The sequence below is a fragment of the Homalodisca vitripennis genome, chromosome 2 (assembly GCF_021130785.1).
Source record: "Homalodisca vitripennis isolate AUS2020 chromosome 2, UT_GWSS_2.1, whole genome shotgun sequence".
Lineage (NCBI taxonomy): Eukaryota > Metazoa > Arthropoda > Insecta > Hemiptera > Cicadellidae > Homalodisca > Homalodisca vitripennis.
In genome coordinates, this window is record NC_060208.1 from 209,195,327 (window position 1) to 209,217,308 (window position 21,982).

Below are 21,982 nucleotides of genomic sequence, written 5' to 3' on the forward strand. Positions count from 1 at the left end.
GATTTAATTTAGTTTCTTTGTGATACTAATATGGTTATTTTAATTAATGTACATGTACATGCTTTGCAGGGTTCATTCCGTGCATGTCTATAGCCATAATATCATCCCTGTATCAGAGTATTTGTACACTTTGTTGACAACGATCTCCAAACTGAAAAGTTAATTCCTATTCACTTGCACTTAACGCTGAAACAGAGCATCATGCAATTATTATTAAATGATAACACATTACAAACCCTTTTTTTCATGTTTCAAAATCTGTAACATATTTAGAACAACTGAAGTCTTTTGTGTTAGTATTACTACTCATTCAGTGCATTCTAGAATGAAGTAGTAACTAACTTAAAATTTTTTTATAGACATGACTTCCTATTATTCTTAATAGGAATATTATAAACAACACAACATTGACAAAATCATTCCAACAAGGCCAAGCAGCTTTTAATTGGTGACATTATTTACCATGTTTAAGGCTATCACCCATGGACAGCTACTATAAATGAAGTTTTACTGTAAGACACAAAAAATGCAAATTTCTTTTGTGATTTAATGATGGCAGATCTGAAATAGACAACTTCAATAATAAAGTCTTCAACTTGGCATTAGGGTTTTAAGCTCAGCCAGAGACTCTAAACTAACCAATACCCGTTAATATCACCTTCCTTATACGCAAATCACAATATCGTAATTAGATGACATAAAATTTAAAGTTCAGAACCTTAATTTGTTTACACAGCCGGATCTTGAAACGTATGCAAGATGCAGAGGCTAGGACTGCCTTTACATGAAGACCATCTCTTAAAGATTAATAATCCACATCATAGAAGATGCCAATGCCACCAGCATGGAAGCACAAATTGAAGAGCTAACAGTCACAGAAGAAAAATACATAAACAAAGTTGAATCATCTGAAGGAAAACTAGAAGATGAACTGAACTTAATAGAAAGAGGCGTACCAATTAGATTTTCAAAATATCACAGAAGTAAACAACACACACTAAATTAACTAATTTCTCAGTGATTAAATAAAACAAAATATCTACAAAAAAAACTAAATTGTGATATGCATATGCACGGCAGGAAAAAATTAGTAAATTACGACTTTGTCAGTTCTAGGGTTAATAAACCTTTTACTTCAAAGTGTGTCAGGAGAATAATAAAATCAATATATATTTAATCATTTGTTTCATTGTTATGGATCTTCATATGTTTATTTGAACTTTAAAGATTCCAGGAAGTATATATTTTGGGAATGTAGGAGATCACTCTTCAGGTTGATCAAAACAATATAGGACAGGTTGTAGAAAAAGTTAACAACTATCACTCACGTGAGGAAACGGACCTGGAAACTTCCTTGTCACTTGCAGCTGAGGTAGGAAATGCTCTTTTATTAGAAAAATTCCGAACTCAAAAACATAATTAATGACAAGAGTAATGAAAATAGAGTACTAAACAATCACATTTCAGCACTCATGGAAGAAAGGCATGTTTTAAGGCAAACATATACATGACTTAAAGCAAACTAAATCAACATATGAAAATCTGAAATAGAAGAAAAACTTATGTATAGCGAAAACAAATTCCTTGATATTAAGGGGGAAGTGTTCAGAATTTGAAGATGAAATCAGATTTTTAAAAAGATAAACTAACCCGTGAGCACACTTTCAAAGAAGAATTGCTAACACAATGCGAATCTGAAAAAGAATACTTTAAAAATCAAAACTTATCTCTAAACAAAAGAGTGTCTCACTTAGATAGTAAAGTAGCAGAGCTGACACATGAACTTCTAAGCATCAGGACAAGTAATATTACACTTATAGAAAATATTGCCAAACTCGAAGAAAAAGAAAAAGAGTTAGAAAATGAAATCAAAGATAAAGAATAGACTTATTGCTGACCATAAACTAAACCAGGATGAACTTTCACAACTTTCACAAAAAAACTTTATGAGCAAGAAAGGAAAACAAAGGCTTATCTGACATCTCTGATAACTAACATACAGCACCATCAGGACTCTTACTTACCCAATGCACAAGATACTTTTACCGAGAAGTATAACCTAACTATTAACAAAACCCCCCTGCAAGATAATACCCCTTTCCTTGATACAATAACAACCAATCACCCAATGGAAAGAGAAAGACAAACACTGACCAAAAAACTGACTAAGAAGACGACCAGTTGCAAACCACTTCAGCGTGTCCCTTCAGATTGCAAAAGCCAACGCTCTCAAGGAAAAACCCGAGGAAAAAGAACTATCAGCTGAACACACAGAATTAAACCGCTGGTAAACAAGCAACCCTCAGCAAGCCTTCAAGCACCAATCCACTTGGTTAAAAAGCCTGTTGACTTGCCTAGGATGGGCCCTAAACACCAGAGCCGATCACCGCCAATGCATGCTAAAACCTAGGGCAAGTGACGAAAAAACTAGAAGATTTTTTTAACAACAATATTGAATATTATACTACACTTATAAAATTGAATAATACAAACTGAGTCCAGCTCCTTCACAGAACACACTTTCCCATAATTTTTTAGAAGCTACCACAATAAAAAAAAGGAGACAAAAAATAGGCAAAAAAAATCAAAATAATCCACCAAAACATAGATGGGTCTAAAAAACAAAATTGAACGATTGACCCATTTTCTGCACAGTCAAAAAACCGGATATTGTCATTGTAACGGAACATGGACTCAGTAGTGAAATTTTGGAAAATATCAGAATACCAGAATATAAATTCATTGGAGGCTTCTCTAGAACACAACACAGGAAGGGAGGGTGGCAATATTCAGGAACATGGAATTCAAATGCAAGGTCAGTATAGTTTCCATTTCCGACTCAGAAACAGAAATGGTATGTGAATCTATCTTGCTGAAAAATAAATCTAAAAAAATGCAACTTATACCTGATGGGAGTCTACAGACCACCACACTCCAACTTGGAAAATACGTTAGACACAATCTCAACAGAATTGGGACAACATTCACAATTTGAATAGCCCGATAGTCATAATGGGTGACATAAATGTGGATAGCTTGATTGACAGCCATGAAAATCAAAAAGTAATAGAAGCTCTAGGAGGGTTCAACATAAACAGACTAGAACTACCCCCCACAAGAATTTCACACCACAGCCAGACTTCGATTGACAACTATATGCACAAACTTAACTACAGAACAGATAACAAACTGTGTGATAGAAACAGGGCTGTCAGATCATACAGCCAAGTATGTAGTATAATGACAGACATGGAAAACCATACAGCAACGGGGTCAAAGGAAAGGGTCATAAATAAACATAATATGGAAGAGATAAGAGCCCTATTAGCAACACAAAATTGGTCAGATGTCACATCTAAAGAAAACACGGAAAGTGCTTTTTCAGCTCTAGACAGTGTCATAAAAATTACACTAGACTCTGTATGCCCATATAAAACAATAAAGAAAAAGAAAGCAAAAGCAAAAAGACTATGGGACGCTGAAAGCGAAGATCTAAAAAGATCCTACTTAGAAGCACTAAACAGACAAAAAACATTACTGGAAATGCAATTGATAAAGAAGTCACAGCTCTTAGAAAGAAAGACTATGATCTTAAGCTAAAAGATCTAAGGAAAAAAAACACAATGCGGATTTCATAGAGCAAGCACCAAATAAGTCAAAGGCTTTGTGGAGGGTAATAAATCAGGAAAGAAAAGAAAAATGTGGAAACGCATATCTTGAGAAAAATGAATGTTGAAGGAGCTCTCTGCAAATCACCTGAAAAGATTGCCAATTACCTAAATTGCTTTTTTGCAACAATTGCAGAAAGAACACTTGAACAAATAAAAATGAAAAAACAACGTAAAATAATAAATCTCACAAACAAACAACGCAGTTCAAAAACTTTCAATTCTCAAATACCACTGAAGAGGAAATAAGCAAAATAATTGACATAATGAAGCCTAAAACATCAGCCGGCATAGATGATATGACCTCTAAACTAATTAAATATTGCAAAAGTGAAACTTACCATCCCACTTACGAACCTAATAAACAAATCCTTAAATGAAGGTATTTTTCCCAGCAGCCTAAAAACAAACTAAAGTCTACCCTAACTATAAAAAAAGGGCCAAATTACAGAGGCAGCCAGCTACCGTCCAATATCACTGGTCTCAAATTTTTTCAAAAATCCTTGAACGAGCTGTTTTGAATAGACTCTTAAAACATTTAAGAGATCATAATCTTCTTACCCAAAGGCAACATGGCTTTATTGAGAACAGGTCAACAACAAGTGCAGTCACACAACTTATCGAAAAGCATCATAGACAAAACTAGAACAAGGACACATAGCTTCGACCATCTTGCTTGACTTCAGTAAAGCATTTGACACTCTGGATCACAAACTGATAATTGAAAAGCTCAAATCTCTTGGTGTCACTGGAAAAGAAGCTCAATGGTTTGAAAGCTACCTTGGAAACAGGAAACAACTGGTAGAGATTACTTACAAAGAAAATTATGTCCTACGCAAAATTAAATCTGAAATCCTACCATTGAATAGAGGTGTACCACAGGGATCCGTTCTTGGCCCTATCCTCTACATCCTGTTAACAAATGACTTCCACAATACCTTGAAGAATTTTGTGAAACAGTCATGTTTGCTGACGATACAGCATTGATCACTACAGCCAAAGATAAAGAACAAATGGAAATAAACTCACATATAGCTTACAACATGGCAAAGCAGTACTGTTATCATAATGACTTAGTTTTAAATGAAGACAAAACCCATCAACTTATTTTCACACCAACTCCAAACCAACACCAAGGATTGCCAGACATTAAAACGGTAGACTCGAATGCATATTTAGGAATAACATTGGACAACAACCTTTCATGGACAGGTCATATATAAAACAGCTCTGCAAGAAGTTAAATTCCAACCTCTTTGTTTATTAGAAGAATGATACAGATTAGTGATAAAAAAACAGCCCTAACTGCCTATTACTCTTTGTTCGAGTCAAATCTACGATATGGACTATTGGCCTGGGGTGGAACAAGTAGTACAAACCTCCAAACAGTACTTGTAATTCAAAAAAGAGCCATAAGAACACTGAATGGACTAGGCTCGCGTGAAACCTGCAGAGATGCCTTTAAGGAACTCAAGATAATGACAATAGTCTCCCTCTACATACTTGAGGCAATCCTCTACGTAGTGAAATCAGGACAAACCAGGATGGGAGACCAGCATAACTATAAACACAAGGCATAGACGCAAACTTCCTACTTGAAGCACACCACCTCAGTCTCGTTAAGAAGAAGCCCTCATACAGCGGCGCTGCCTTCTACAACCAGTTGCCTGAAGAACTGAGGAGACTGCCAGAAGAAAAATTGAAGGACTTCCCTGAGGAACTGGCTCTTAGGACAGATCTGTATATTCAATTCAAGAATTCCTGGACTGGAGAAATCAAACACCAAGATAACAAAGAAACAATATAAAGATGTATTTTTTTTTTTCTTCTCATGTTTTTAATTATTAAATTTAGATGTATTAATTAATAATTGTTGACGCACCACTGTACTCAATGTATATGTGAATAAAGATTGATTGATTGATTGATTGATTGATTGATTGATATATGAGGTGTGTTCAAAAAGTTTCACAGGATGGAGTCCATGTGTCAAAATTTTTTTATGTTCGTACTCATGCTCACGAAGACAACGTTGTATTCATTGTCTAATTTTTCAGTGGCAGCTGCTAAGGTTAAATGTGTTTTATAACTCAGCGATTTTGTAAAAAAAGGAACCACAAAGTTTGTATAAAAGTTTATGTGAAAAATGAAATGTGTAACAAAGAGTGGGAGATGTTAAAACAGATCTATGTTGAGTCTGCTACGAGTAAAACAAGGATATAAAATGGTATAAACGTTTCAAAGATGGCTGTGAGGACATTGGAGATGACGAACGTTCTGGACGCCCCCGCACATCAAAAACCCATGAAAATGTAAAAATAGTGCAAGAAATGGTTATGTACGATTGTCGCTTTACGATCAAAGAAGTCACTGATGATGTTGGCATATCATCTGGTTCATCCATGAAATTTTTTCAAACGTGTGGCAACAAAATTTGTTCCAAAATTGTTGAATTTTGATCAAACACAAAATTAGTGTCAATAAAAATTACAGTATTAATCTATAAGAATCATGAACACAAACAATGTTGTTTGATAGTCATTAAATCAGAAAAATAATTCAGGAACTCATTCATTGTGTAAATTGATCTCTCCACAAGCCATTTTCTCAGCATTGTCTTCAGCACCTTAACATTGTTTTCAGCTCTGCAGGAAGTAGATTAAAGATCTTTGCCCCCGCATATGGTTTCTTGTCAAACAGGGCAGTTCTGTGGGATGGAATAATGAAGTCTTCTGCATGTCGTGTAGGCCATCCATAAAAATTTTAGTTTTCTGGTATCAAAATTACATGCAAGTAAAATGACATCAAGTATATACAAGAATGTAACAGTCAGTATATCATAAGTGTATCTACAGCTGGCACATGGCAGTAAGTTAGCTATGATTCTCAGAGCTTTCTTCTGTAGAACTATGATTCTTTGCAGATTTTCCCCGTAAGAATTATTTCCCCATAGGACTATACTATACTTAATACGTGACTCAAAAAGTGCATGATAAGCCATCATTGTTGCCTCAAGAGTACTAAATGATTTAACTGTTTTGAGAGCAAAAAGTAGTAGAGTTGAGTTGATAGCTTAACTCATCAATATCGTTATTCCAGGTAAGTTTCTCATCTAAGGTGATTCCCAGATGTTTCGTTGAATGCACTTGTTCAAGTCCAGGAACTCCAGAAACAGCATCCTTGTGTCTTCCAAACCAATTGTTTTGTTTTACCTTCATTGAACACTAGATAATTATTTTCACAATAATGCTGGGCCAAGCTGACTAAAATAAATGTGATAATTTCAAGTTGCTTCAAGTCCAAGAACATGTTGTTCTGATGTACACTTCGAATCAGGCATTTTCTCAGTGAGGATAGTTGTTTGTTTGTGCAGTCATTTTAACACCACGCACCTCAATACTTTTAAGTTTTTGCATGAATTTTTATGCCATGTGTCCCAATACGTAAGATTTCAAATTCCAATTCAAAACAATCTTTATTTACCATTTGCACATTACATTACAAGAATAAATATACGAATATAAATGGTGTCAATAGTATGAACTTAGATTTAAGAACTAAATACATAAGTTAATTTGCTAAAATAGTATGCATTTGTTATAATCACGCAAAGTAATAAAAAATTTTATTTTTAAAAATTTGTTTTTACAATTATTACTGATATTTTAGTAAGTAAAAGAAAAATTATTAAATAAAGGATGAAAGAGATCATACATAGTTGGGAAACTTGCTGAGTAGTGTTGAGAAAAAGCTAAATCTGGAGATGAGAAGAGATATATGGTTTATATGGTATATATATGGTTTAAGGAGATTTTCAAGAGCAAGATGATCAAGGAGTCACCTATAAAAAGAGAAGGTTTAAATCATCCAGAGGACAAAGTTGAACTGTACGATATTGACAGTAGGTCTGAAGTATCTCTTGAAGTTATAGAAAAGAGAACAGAAGAAAATATGAATTATAATGAATAAATTACCAAGAAATTGAATCACAAATCTCACCACTATCTGAAACGTATTTGAGAGCTCATAAAAAATGTTTATTGATTTATACATGAATAAATTTTAAGTGTTCTTTTAAAGTAAGTTTAAAATGACACTTTCGCTTAACACGTTCACGACGACGGCTAATTTGCGGACTTTTTTATATACCGTTGAATTTTTCAGTAATGACAAAAAACTGTGATAGTTTTTTTTATGTAAAACGTCTATGTATAACGAGAAAAGTATGTAGACTTCACAATTTTACACAAAAAAATTATTTCATATGTTTTTATTTAATATTTTACCATGTACCTCAGAGGGTACCTAAAAAATGAAGCAATCGTTTACAAGAAAGTTTGAGATAATTTTTTAAGTGCAGGATCAAATTTAACATATATATATAAATTTATACCTTCCAGTTGAACCCACCACTGGGCACAGCAAAAACCGATGTGTCACTTAAATCTGGGCAACCTTATGGATGTCCAGTAGCATCACATCACTAACCGCAAATGTTGATTCTGGGGTTCATGGGCAATTCAATAGGTCTAGTCTAATGTGGGGGATGACTGTTGGAGTTGGTGGGGTTTGTTCCATAACTATCAGAGGTTCTTGTTAACCTCAACAAGGGTATGCCACCCCCTGCCTGCTTTGACTGGAGAGGCTGGTTCAGAGCTGGCCTCCCCTTCTTCCGGGGAGACATGACTTTGAGATGTAGTGCCCTAATTCTTCCTCATGGATCTCGATAGGAGGCGGCCCTTACTCCCTAACCTTACCCATCCTGAATATCCTGTCACTCCGGAAGCAGCGCAAAGGTTCTTACAGGACTTAGTGCAATTTATAAGCTTCTTGTCCTAAGAGAACAAAAAGAAATTTTGGCTTCACAATTTTACACAAAAAAATTATTTCAATATATTTTTAAAATATTTTACCATTTACCTCAGGGGGTACCTAAAAATGAAGCAATCGTTTACACGAAAATTTGAGATATTTATTTAAGCGCAGGATCAAATTTAACAAAGCAACATGTACCACATCGGGTGCACAATGCGCTTTATGAAAGCCTGGTGTGTACCCAATAGGGTACATGTCATGAACGTGTTAACAATATTGATACGTTATTTTTAAACCTCATGTAATGCATCTAAATTTAATATGCACTCCCACACACCAAAAAAGTATAAATAGAAAAATTATTTTTTCACCATGCGCCCTGATACAGAATTATATTTCACGCTCTCCATGCTACGTTAATGGGGATTCATTGATAAACTTTTACAATCTGTTATTTTGAATTATGCAATATAATATCTAGTAACAAATTGGATTATAATTTAAAATCGATAAATAATAATGTAGGTGTGTATTATCTTTGAAGTTCCATAATCAAGTGTTTAGTGTTTGAATGTCTAATTTATGAAGTGTCAAATGTATGTTTATGTTTCCTATACATAAACAAATAATTAATTTTGTAAAAAGAAAATAGTGTTAATGTTAATTATGTATATTTAGTTAATACTTTATGAATTATTTCAAAATCAACTAATAGATAAATAAATATTCTTTTGAAACAGTTTAACTGGAAAATAATGAAATAAAAGTGGAATTCCAAATAAAAATTATAACATTACTTAATGTGAATCCAGAATCTTTTCAGTTTTTTTTTTTTTTTTAATATTTTTATTGTTCAGAAATAGAAACTCAAAATATTTTGTGTATTAAATTGCTTTAACATTTAAAAATCTGAACTTTACAAAAAACTGAGGATTAAAAATCAAGGAAATTTCACAACAGCTTCTAAAATCAACTTCTGGATGATTTAATTTTATAGACAACCTGAAACAAAAATATTACTTATATTTAACAAATTGATCAATCATATAACTTTACAGACTATTGAAGGAGGTTGCATTTTGCTCACTCTCAGAAAATTACAATCCATTTTGAGCACACTAATATCATATGGACCAAACCTATAAAATGACCTATGATGAAATGTTTTATCAATGGGTTGTGCAAGATTTAGAACGTGAAATTAAAAAAATATACATAAAAAAGTTTAAGATAACACAGCATCTATTGTGAAGTAGTAAACACAACACAAGCAGCTTCTCATAATTAGCAACGCTGGCATTCCAATTATATATCAGTTAATATTGTAGTCTTTTGCAAATAAAAATCATATAAAAGCAATTATAGGTTTAAATTTAATATTTTTACAAATATTATTCTGTAAATTCTTGAGAAAAAAATGCTAGTTTTTTTTTAAAGATATTTAAAGTTTAAAAGTTTCAATGCCCCCCATTTTGAAAATACTAAAGATAATTTCATGATACTCTTTTCAGTAACTGGCCTTGTTATGATAACAATTTTAACTCTATTTAGTATAATTCATTTTATTACTTTTTAAGATATACAATTTTATAAAACACACATACAGACAGACAGATGAGAAACTAAGCATCAGAGACCCATATTTCCTTGACCTGAGCAATAACGTTGTATACCTTTGTCCAGAGTTACAGGACACTGTATGTTTCGAGATGGTGGATGGGTGTAAGTTTTAAAGCTTAATAATTACTATAATATACTGGACGGGTCTTAGTTTTATTGAATTTGGACGTAAACTAATAATAATTCCCTACGTCTAAGGCAATTTTAATGATCAAAACTGGAAATTGCTTGGAAAATGTACTAATTTCTATTTGGTGTCACAGAACGTACCAAGTACGTCAAAACACACGTAGAACAAAACGTATTGGGTAGATTAAAACTTGTCAAAAGGGTTATATAAAATATATAATATTGTATCAAAAAATTTCTCATTGTTTGCTAATTAGATACTGAAGAGGTTTTTTTGTAAATTATTTAGAACTAAACAAGGTGGTCACTTCTTGAGTTATCACTAAATTATTGAGACTTGTGCAGAGAATTTTGTTAAACACATACAATCCTAACTATTCGTGCATTGTACATTTTAGAAACCTTAATGTTGTTAGGAAAAATCCTCAATTATATACAGAAGCTCTTTCTAATTATGATTACTACACTATAAATAAAACGAAGCGCCAATACCCCATTCATCGTCTGACTATGCTGGAAAAAGGTTCATATTACATGGAAATTAAACTTTATAACTTTTTTACTAAAAAGATAAAAAAGAAGAAAAAAATATACATATTAAAAAAAAATTTTCATTCCTTATCAAAACAATTCAGCTTGCATGTATAAAATTGAAGAATTTAGTTCACTTTCACATTCCCAAAATATTTCCAGTAGCACTATTTACAGAAATAAAAATAGAAGAGTAAATTATTGTCACACAAATTTTACACTATATTATTACATTCGAATTAAGCATTTTTTTATGTCATATATTACGGGAGCGAAGTTCCAACCTAATGTAATTTAACATCCATACATATAAAAATGAATGTTTGTCTGTATGTCCTTTATAGAATTGTAAACTATTTGACCAATCATTATGAAAATTTGTTCGTATATGTATTTTTCCGTGTAGAAGGCTTATATACTATGCCCATTGATGTAACTCGCCACAAGGCGGCTCTGCAAAATATAAAAGTTAAGTGCCTGCACATTATAAACTGCAATTATGACACAGTTACGTATATTAAATAGCCAAACATTATTTGAAGGGGCTAAGTTTTGATGTATATTTGTTTTTAAAATCAATTTCTGGTTGAACTTAAGGCTTAAGAGTATTAGACCACTTTATAATAAAGTACATGTACGTGCACAATGGCTATAAACATACACTTTTTACAGATTTTCTTGATCGTGGCAACTCGACGTTGGAAATATAATTCACTTCAACCAGAAGTACTCATATACAGGCAAAGCGTGCGAAGCCGCAGTAAATAGCTAGTTACAAATACATTATTTTATTCTGTTTATGCATATACTCAGTCATAAAAGGGTTAAAATCAAGCAAGGCGAGTGTTTAAAGCATTTTATTATCTTTTTGTTACGCATCATACTGTACAGGAGAAACTATGTGAAATAATATACATAAATACTACAACTGATGATGTAACGTACGGTACGTAGTGATGTGTGAGACCTGGGGTACAGCTAACACTCACTACCTCTGCTAACAACAAAACTTTATAATATATCTCGTAACTGCCTTATACTTATTATTACTTTGGGTATCTGTATCTCCGCGACAGGCATGTGATAAGCACTTCCCTGACGGAAGAGAACACAACATCGGAGCTTAAGCGTAGCGATATTTTACACTTGAATTGATCAGGGATATCGTGACAGGGTGGCCACTCCGTGCTGACCTCGGAATTATAAATTTTCCCTAAGAGATTAAGTAACCTTTTCAGTACCTACGTGTACGTAGCTGGGTGCTTTAAGGAAATGCATCAAATAGTTTTCCAGACTTTAAATCTATGAAATAAACTGTTTCCTTAAACATATATAAAGTTAGCTTAATCACAATAGCTAACGATCAACCATGCACAAACACTTAAGTGACTTTGTAAAGTGTTATCATTTCCTAATTTTTGTAGACAGTTGTTAAGACATATTGAAAATTAGTAAGGAATTAAGAAATTCGACAAATAAATAACAAGTTATGGCTTTTCTTGATAATATTGTACAGCACCTTAAAAAGATTCTAGTATCTTTGACTAATATTTTGGAAAAATACATGGCACTGAAAGGATTACTAAAGAAATACAAACAAATATTCCAGTACAATAATAGATTTTTTGAAGTTTTGTTATAGAAATAGATTTTATTAAATTTTTACATTATTATTGTCTAAATTTTATCGAAAAATTATTTGTGGTAATAAGCTTTTTTTGTGCTAGCACATTTTTTCAAGGAAGACTAAAATGTCAATGAAGATTAAATGAAAACATACTGAATTAAGAAAGAAAAACCGACAAACGCCTGCGTATGTTTGCAGCATCTCCACACATATTAAGCGGTTGTCCCGACTGTCCTATCCCATCGGCCACCCTGGGTCCAATCAACACAGGTACTGTAAGTAAAGGCATTCAAGAACTAACTAATATGAAAACTCTACACTAACACTAATGTGATAAAATATAGTAACAAGCAACAGATTCCAAAGGATGGGCAGATCTGATGATGGCACATTATAACTGAACAGATCAGTCATCACTCAATGGAAACCATAACCGAGGCAGTTAGTAACCCAACTAAAACACAACAACCGAACCGAATTATAAAGCTGTACAACTCTTTTTATTCAAGAGGAATTAAACAATTAGATCCTCTGCTGATATAACAATTCTGTTTAGAAGATGATCCGCTCTTAAAAACTAGCTAAGAACTAAATAAATAACAACTGCCAATAAATAACTTAAACAATTAAAATTTACATGTGAACATCAAAAGGCTGATATAACATGAGTGATACGTTAGATAAGAAATACTAGTTATCAATGCTTCAAAATTGTACAGATTTTGTCACTAAGAACTATGACTATGGTCTAGTCAAATCTGTATTAAAACATCACTATAAAACTGTAATTAAGCACCATTTAAAGCTATGTCAGATGAAATTTTGAACTAACCTAAACTTAGTTACACAATTTAAAGCATTTCTATTAGAATGAGGCAGTTTTTAAAATTAATAAAATTTTTAATTACACTTTTCACTATGTACAATGATTAGTAGTAACTTTATTTTAATAAAATTATATCTATTATTAGTAATTGAAGATTTAATTTATATTGCATTTCAAAATATTTATAGAAATGGAATGTTCTCTTTCTTAATTGTCAATGTTTGCCGATATCAATCAAACGAGTCAATCGTAAACTAGACTGATCTTACTGCCTGTTTTTCCAGAAAGTGAATTAAGGTTCAGTGCAGTGAGAGAAGTAGTATGATGGAGGAGGGATGTCATTATTTATAGAATCATACGACTGCTCTTTAAATTACTCGTACCGACTGCTGTCACAATTATTTTTGCAACTCATTTTTGTGATGAAATTAGTATTCCAATTGTTAAATATTGACAAGGAATATAAATATGATGAGCTTCGAAGCACAATCAAAGTTTATCATGGCCTTTTCCAAAAGGGAATTTGAAAAACAATTCATAATGAAAATGACAGTGAGGAAAAAAATACATAAACGTTAACTTTATGTTCATAATAATTAAAAATATTGAGAGGCTATTTATTAAAATGAAGAAAAGCTACAATCTCAATTTTTTAAATACAACCAACAGAAACTAGAAATAGAAAATTAGATTAACCCAATGCTGGACTCACAGAATAACTATATCAGCAATCATTATATTTAGCTGCCTCACAAACTAACAATATTCGTACACCAACAAGAGTTTTTGTAATGGCAAATTCACAATTCATTGTGACTGCTGTCAGGTTTCACCACAAAACATTTACACCCAGGAACTTTACAATCAAAATGTATTTTCGAGTGGCCTATTATTAGATAGAAACTGGAAACCACTAAGTGTACTGCCTCTGAATCGATGCGTACATCAAATGCACTGCCTCTGAATTGATGCGTACATCAAACGCACTGCCTCTGAATCGATGCGTACATCAAACGCACTGCCTCTGAATCGACGCGTATATCAAACGCACTGCCTCTGAATCGATGCGTACATCAAACGCACTGCCTCTGAATCGACGTGTATATCAAACGCACTGCCTCTGAATCAATGCGTATATCAAATGCACTTCTCCCTACTTCTCTCATTACACCAAACAAAATAATGCACTTTCTGAATGCTCATACGTGCTGTTTCATAACTACAGACGTGTTTAATTAAAACTTTGTAAACTGGATTATTCATACCAAAATTAAAGTTCATTGTCAAAAAAATCAGTTCAGATGTAAGATCAACTTAAAAACAGAGATTTAAACATTGTCGGGAGGTACAGGTCGTGACACGGACACGCAGCTAATGTGCTGAACAGTCACGAGACACGGAGCTACTCTAACACGTATTTTGATTATAGAGATGGCACAACAACACGATAACTTCACACCTCACGCACGCACACTCGACAGTCTCGGCTGAGATACGTACAATGCTTTTTGGACCCTTGGGAGACAATCGGATACAGAACATTACAAACTCGTCTCAAATGAAAGTTCAAAATAGTGCAACGATAAAGTTTTTAATCTGCTGTAATGTTTTGGAAACGCAACTACTTTTAAATTAATATTTTAAATAATGATCTTCATTATTTTTAGAAAACACTCATTGTTTGAACTATGCCAAGCAAAAAATCAATAGCAAACAATAAATCCACATACACAAACGAATTAACATCATGAGCTTATATGTATATACCAAATAATCCAATATGTAATAAATAAATAAACGTACATTTTAAAAAATAACAGAATTAAAATCTATAAATTTACTAGATATAATGTAAACCAACTAAAATCTGTAATCTAAAAAAATATGTTTTTGTCTCATTCAAACAAAGCTCATCTCATTCTTTTCCATTTGTCATACAACCATGTTCTTGACAACAACACTGGAAATACAAATATGTACAATAGTAACAACTTAAATACAATTTACTTTTCTCTCTCACTTTCAGTAAACATTACGTTCTAAAACAACGAATAACAAATAAAATTTGTGCTATTGTGCATTCGTCTCATTGGTTTGTGCAGCTTACTCATTTGGAACAACTCACTGGTGCTAATGTAATACTGTTCAGCTAAACAACGTAGTTCCGATAGTTAAATAAGGACACAGACTAAAAATTGAAAACAGTCCACTTCAACGCTCACAGATCCGATAGTTTATCACCTATAAAGCTCTTGTTCGGGTATTTGTAAAAATATTATACTTTATTGATACATACAACACAAATTTTACAGGCTAGGATGAAACACAATTTTCACTGCGGCTGCCAAAAGTAATGCCGTTGGAGACGTCTCAACTGAAATGTATTTACAAAACGATGCAGGAAATTGTTATAGGGAAGCAGCCAAAACTGAAATGACCACTACTGAATATTTGTGCATCAGTATTTATAACAGTTCCGCACAAGTAGAGTGGCACACTACGGAACTAAGCAACAACAGCGCTCGAGGAGTTGTAACAACATAAGCTAACAGCAACTCAGAAGTCGCAGGTGTGTGGGATGATTGTCTATATATATTCTCATTACATAATCTGACCTTGACTGAAAACAACAAACAGCGTAATACGGATCAGACTAAGTCAATTCACTTACAATATCTATTTATATGAGTAGCTGTGAGAAAAAATAAAATCTATTACTAAGTAGTAGTTCAAAATATGTATAAAATCAAAGCAGCCAATACCACATATTCAAAGGTTAAATTATACCATTTACATTTTAAACACCATAAATTATATGTGATGATTACTTAAAATAATTATTAGAAGAATACAAGGTACAACATAAAAAACAGACACATAATACATGAGAATTGCACTTGTACCACACACCCACTATTCTCAAGTAATAAAATATTTAAACTCTTTAACAAATAAATAAAATATAATAGTTGATAACAACATTTAGTTAGGTGAATAATCATGACTAGATTTAACGTTTATAAAATAGTATCCATTGTTTTCACGGCTGAATTCATTCTTCACTGAACTGTCAGCGAACAAATCTCAAATCATTTTAGAATTTTTATTTTATTCGAGATAAATTCTACATTCTTTCCAGCAAAACCCGAGTAAAAAATATCTTTAATTATTTGAGAATCCTCTTATCCCTAATATTGAATTTGTACGTTTATTTTCAACGTTATTTGCTCCAGACTTCAAGCAATACACTTTCTCGTAACTCAGAAATAATCACAAATAAATATTTTTCTTTATCACCATTACTGCGGCTCTATATAGGATCTTGAGTACTCACTCTGTTTCTGGGCCGAAAGGCGTTAATATTTTTAACTGACCAGATCGTTCTGTAGGTCACGGCCGTAACTGGTAGTTTGAGATATTCACCACATCGTCCTGTCGAATATACCTCGCAAAATCCAGCGATTGCATTTTATTTAAACTGCGATTAAAGCATTCATCGTTTAGAATAAAAATATAATACTGGTTAACATCAAGCAGAAGACGACGACTATTCCACATTGATACAAACATTACAAACACGAATTATATATAAACAATATACTTGTTTTCACTTTCACTTTGATCATTTAAATTTGCATTATCATTTATCTGAAAATGTAACACTAAAAGACACTGATTAACACAATATAAATGTACTGTTCATAGCAAAAATGTATGTATTGCTGGGCAGAATACATTGAGAATGTGAACAGAGGCCAATTACAAATGGAAAACTCAACGTTTTATACAACGGCCTAGGAATCACACTGTGGTATTATTGTTATAGTCTTTTATCGTTATCAGATTGCAGGTTGCACGTACACAAATAACAATACTTTTTCACTACTTTTTAACAAATACAAATGAGATGATATCATGTTTTTTATAAAAGTACGCAGAAGTACAGAGCTGAATTTGTTTCCCTAATAAATGAACCAAACGGTTTAAAGCAGCTCAGCAAGTATGAAGCTACGATGCACGTGAGCCAAGAATGTTTCTACGGTGTAGACGTGCGAGATGATGCTTACTCATGTTAGCACCTAAATAGAGGAAGAACTTACACTACAACTGTTGCATTGCCCTGTTGACCCATAGTGTAATGTGACTTGAACAAAATATACATTAAAGCTTTAAAATTTGTTGGATGGTCGGAAAATATTTTTGGATTTTTTTTAAAGGAAATACAGTTTTTAGCAATTGTTTTGCTCATAACGCTGGTGATAAATTTGATCTTGAGGCAATTTGTAAAGTGAAGTTATTTTGAAAAATACAGAAACACAGGAAATCGAAGACAACTTCAAAAGTGACTAGAGTAAAACTTCATTTATCTGAACCTGCAAAATCATCTAACAATAATTCAACCAACAAAAACATATTTTTAGAGTATGATTACATTCTCTGCACGGTGTTGTCGTCTGAAAATAAATCAATTGTATATCTATGTGAGTGTTTGCCGAGATAACGTGGGGCGGTGATTCTTGCAAAGATTTGGCCTCCTCTCCTAAAACTCCAATCGAACGATGTGAGCTGACGAAGTACTAGCGAGTAGTGATTAAATGAATTACAAAGACGATTTTCTCTCAGGAAAATACCGTGCTGTCTCTTACGTGCTTTACTGGTTACATAATAATTACCAGAATAAAAAAACTGACAGTATATTCAACGCAAATTTTGACATATAATTGTTGTCAGCGAGTAACAAGTCATCTAGTAAATTCAGTAAAAATGCGGGCAACAGACACCCTAGTATGTGCCCCCACACTGGTCTTTCAAGTAAACAAGTATAGTTATTTCATTATTGAGAAATAAACACTTTTGTACGTAAGGTTTTATTATTATTATTAAATTAATAAAACTGCATACACTTGGACTGATCACAGGGAGAGATTTAATATCATTACTAATGCATGCACTACTTTTCCTAGTGAAATGTGGACAGCATCTGTGGTTCAGGGGTTTGTTAACTAGCAGGCTAACAAGTTAAAGCTACTACGTTAGCTAGATACTTGATATGACAGAGATTGACTCTAACGTCTACATGTTAACAAACGTCAATCACCATGAACACTACTAGAGAAGTATCAAACTTTCAGACTACTGTGTAAGTAGTTCAGATTCCACATAAATCTGTAGGTTTCTTAGTTTCTATGGTGACCAGTCGATTAATTAACGACCTCTCTAAGGATCGGTTGAAATTATATAGTAACAAGACTACACAGGGCAGCACACTCACTCAATATGTAATTCATTTCATACCCGTTCTGACTTGTATTATTTTCTTTTAGAAATAAAAAAAAATTAAAATCATATTTCTAATTGTCATATTTTTAGTCTGATAATAGTTTCAATAGTTCAATTATTTTTTTCAGATAAATGAAGTTATACTGTATATTTACCGAAAAATCAGATAAATGTTTACATAAGGCAAGAAACAAGTCTGATCGTAATTCCATCTAAATATTTTGTCCATTTTTCTTCAGATAGGCCTACTGAAGATTTCCCTCTAAATTACTTTCCTGTTTTAAATAATTTTCAACTAAAAATTATGATAAAACTACAAATAAACTTATTTACAATTTGTAAAATTAATTTATTTTCAACGTTACGGACATTAAGTCCAAAAACATTTTCCTCACGAACAACGCCATCCTACACGAAAAAGACGCTACAAAAGGCATCAACTCAAACAGTGGTCAGAGACCGGTAATCCAACATTTAACTAAACAGATTTGATATGATGACACTAATTTGGTGAAAACTTGAACCGGAACTGTCTGTCAGTGGTGTGGGTGTCTACGCGGGGCTGAGACTGCGACTTCATCGCACATCGGTAATATTGTGCTTGGAGCCGAATATCTTCTCCAGCTGACTCTCGTAGTCGTCTATGTTCCGCTTCATAATCTCCATGCACGGGCCAAGTAGCCGTTCAAACGCTTCAACATCTAGGACTGTAATAAAATCACGTGTATTAGTTATGATTCCTAATTGCTGTGAAAAATAAACAAAATACATTTTGATGGTCACAGGATAAGAAAACTCTATTAGTAAGAACATATAAAGTAAAACTCTTGCCTATCCATGGGTGGTTTATCCACATTGTGGATTATCCGTAGTATCTGAGTAAAAAAATATCAAATAATTTTTGAAGCTTTAAAATTACTTTTTGAAAGTGATTTAATATATTTTCTAAATGAATTAAAGTGATTAGAAATGGTAGACGATTGAACTAAAGTTCTGTATTTGTTGCTTGAGAAAAATCAGAAGTTCAGCAGTTGTTTATGCAGTGTATATGTTAGTGGAAATAAAAAAAATATATAGATTTGGGACAAAATGTTGCTGAAAAAATTGCAATAAAAGATAAAGAACATTTACTTATTGTTTATATATTCATTTTTGTTGAAAATTGAGATACTAATTTTACCGATCAATTGTCTAGATATTTATCTTCTTTACGTTTCAGATTATTAGTATTAAAATATTATATAGTAAGGAGTGAATTGCAAGAGGAAATATTTGACGATTTATAAATCAAGTTCCAGAAAGAAAGGAAGAGTATTTATAAAATTTTTAAAAGTTGAAGAGTAGACATTGTTTTAAGTGTCTATTGGGCTGCAACAGACATCAGACCGTCTCCAAAAGTTCTAGTAGAAAATCATTTCCAGTAGGAAATCACTACTAGATATCAGTGAATGACAAAAATTTAATAACCAACTGAAAGAAAAAATAGTGTTAACATAAAAGCAGCACTATAGTAAAAATCTTGAATATCAATTAAATGTTTTACGCTGTTTATTTGTATAAAATTAAAAATTCCTTCTAAACTATGTTTTAGAAATAAAACCTCACATAGGTAGGGAACAAACTTATTCCTGCTCTAATATTTTTATGTCTATTTCCATTTTATTTGGCAGAAGAAACAGTACAACATATAGAAACAGTCAAGAAAAGATTGAATTGAATCTGTTACAATATGTAACAATCAGCTGACAAAATATGTATATATATATCTCAAGTGATTATAAATCTTTACAACTAGTGCTGTTATTTCCTGTTTGTACCTAAAAAATCACAGATCACAGGTACAAAAGATCCAAGGGATTTTGGAAATTAAAAATTAAAAATAAAAGAGCATTGTTATTTAGCAAACATGTGACCAACCATGTTCATGTGACTTCTCTCGTGTGGTACAAATCACCAAACAGACCCACCTCCCAAAAGTGGCATGAAAAAGTTTTAAACTATTCATTCAAATTCAAATTCTTTATTGTCACAATTTACATAACATACTTTCTTTTAATCCAGCACAGCTGGAAGAACGGGTGACATTGTCAAGATATAAAATAGAACTTAATACGAGGGTCTTCCAGAAAGTAAAGAACGTTTTGTTATAAGTCAATAAAAACAAAAGATAAGAGCATGAAAATTTATTTATAAATACTTATAAACTTACTCTATTTTTCTACAAAATCGCCGGAACTGTCAAGGCACTTGTTGTAGCGTGGCACCAGTTTTTCTATACCGACGTTATACTGTTCCGCCGCCAAGGAATGAAGTCACGTTTTTACTCCTTCTTTGAGGTCTTCGTCACCCAAAAAGTTTTTTCCGCCTAAAAACACTTTCAACTTTGGAAACAAGTGATAGTCACTCGGAGCCAGATCTGGACTATACGGAGGGTGTCCGAAGATTTGCCATTTGAAAGAATTGAGTTCTGCTTTGGTTCGTGCACTGCAATGAGGCCGAGCATTGTCGTGGATCAGCACCACTTTTGACGACAGCACTCCGCGTCGTTTGTTCTGAATAGCGCGGCGAAGCCGATGCAAGGTCTCGATGTAGGCCTCTGAGTTGATTGTTTCGCCTCTCGGCATGAACTCCACATGGATTAGGCCTTTTCGGTCCCAAAAAACTGTTGCCATCAATTTCCTGGTGTTCAAATTTGGTTTTTCTTTCCTGTTTTTTGTTGGTGAATTCGAGTGATGCCATTCCATTGACTGGAGCTTTGTTTCCGGGGTTCGATAGGAAACCCAAGTTTCGTCACCCGTTACGATGCGGTCAAGAAACGCATCACCTTCTTCGTCATACTGAGTCAAAAACTCAAGAGCTGCTCCCATCCGTTTAGTCTTGTGGACATCAGTAAGAATCTTAGGCACCCAATGAGCACACATTTTCTGATAACCAAGACGTTCAGTCACTATTTCGTGCAAAAGCGACCTTGAAATTTGTGGAAAAAATTCCACTAGACCACTCAAAGTGAAACGACGGTTTTGTTGAATTTTTCCATCAACTTTCGCTGCCAACTCGTCAGTAACGAGTGACGGCCTTCCACTTCGTTCCTCGTCGTGCACATTAGTTTGACCTTCCTTAAATTGAATGCACCATTTTCTCACTGATGACTCGTTCATCGCATTGTCACCGTAAACTGCCTTAATTTGCCTATAAATTTCAATAGGTCGAACATTCTGTGCATTCAGAAACCGTATCACACTACGCAGTTCACACTTGGCGGGATTTTCAATTAACGCCGCCATTTTAAACTTTCACAGGAGATGCAAACGTGACCTCACGGTACCGCTACTCAGCTCACACTGAGGCAGAAGGTGTGGCTAACGAACAAGCTATCTACCGCGGTGGTGGGGGAACTGCGCCGCCCGTGATGCGCAATCGTTCTTTACTTTCTGGAGGACCCTCGTATTATTATCAGTTATGAAACATCATCAAATTTAAATGTTT

The 21,982-nt window shown here is 33.3% G+C and overlaps 1 protein-coding gene across 2 annotated transcripts in view; it reads right to left on the reverse strand.

The window, feature by feature from the left end:
- Positions 1-11,604: 11,604 nt before the first annotated feature.
- Positions 11,605-21,982, reverse strand: part of LOC124355367 (cAMP-dependent protein kinase type II regulatory subunit) — a 77,172-nt gene continuing 66,794 nt past the window's right edge. For both annotated transcript variants that reach the window (XM_046806484.1, XM_046806483.1), the window contains one exon: positions 11,605-19,203. In XM_046806484.1, the coding sequence (XP_046662440.1) occupies positions 19,073-19,203 (131 nt within the window). In that variant the 3' untranslated portion in view covers positions 11,605-19,072. The remainder of the gene's footprint in view (positions 19,204-21,982) is intronic.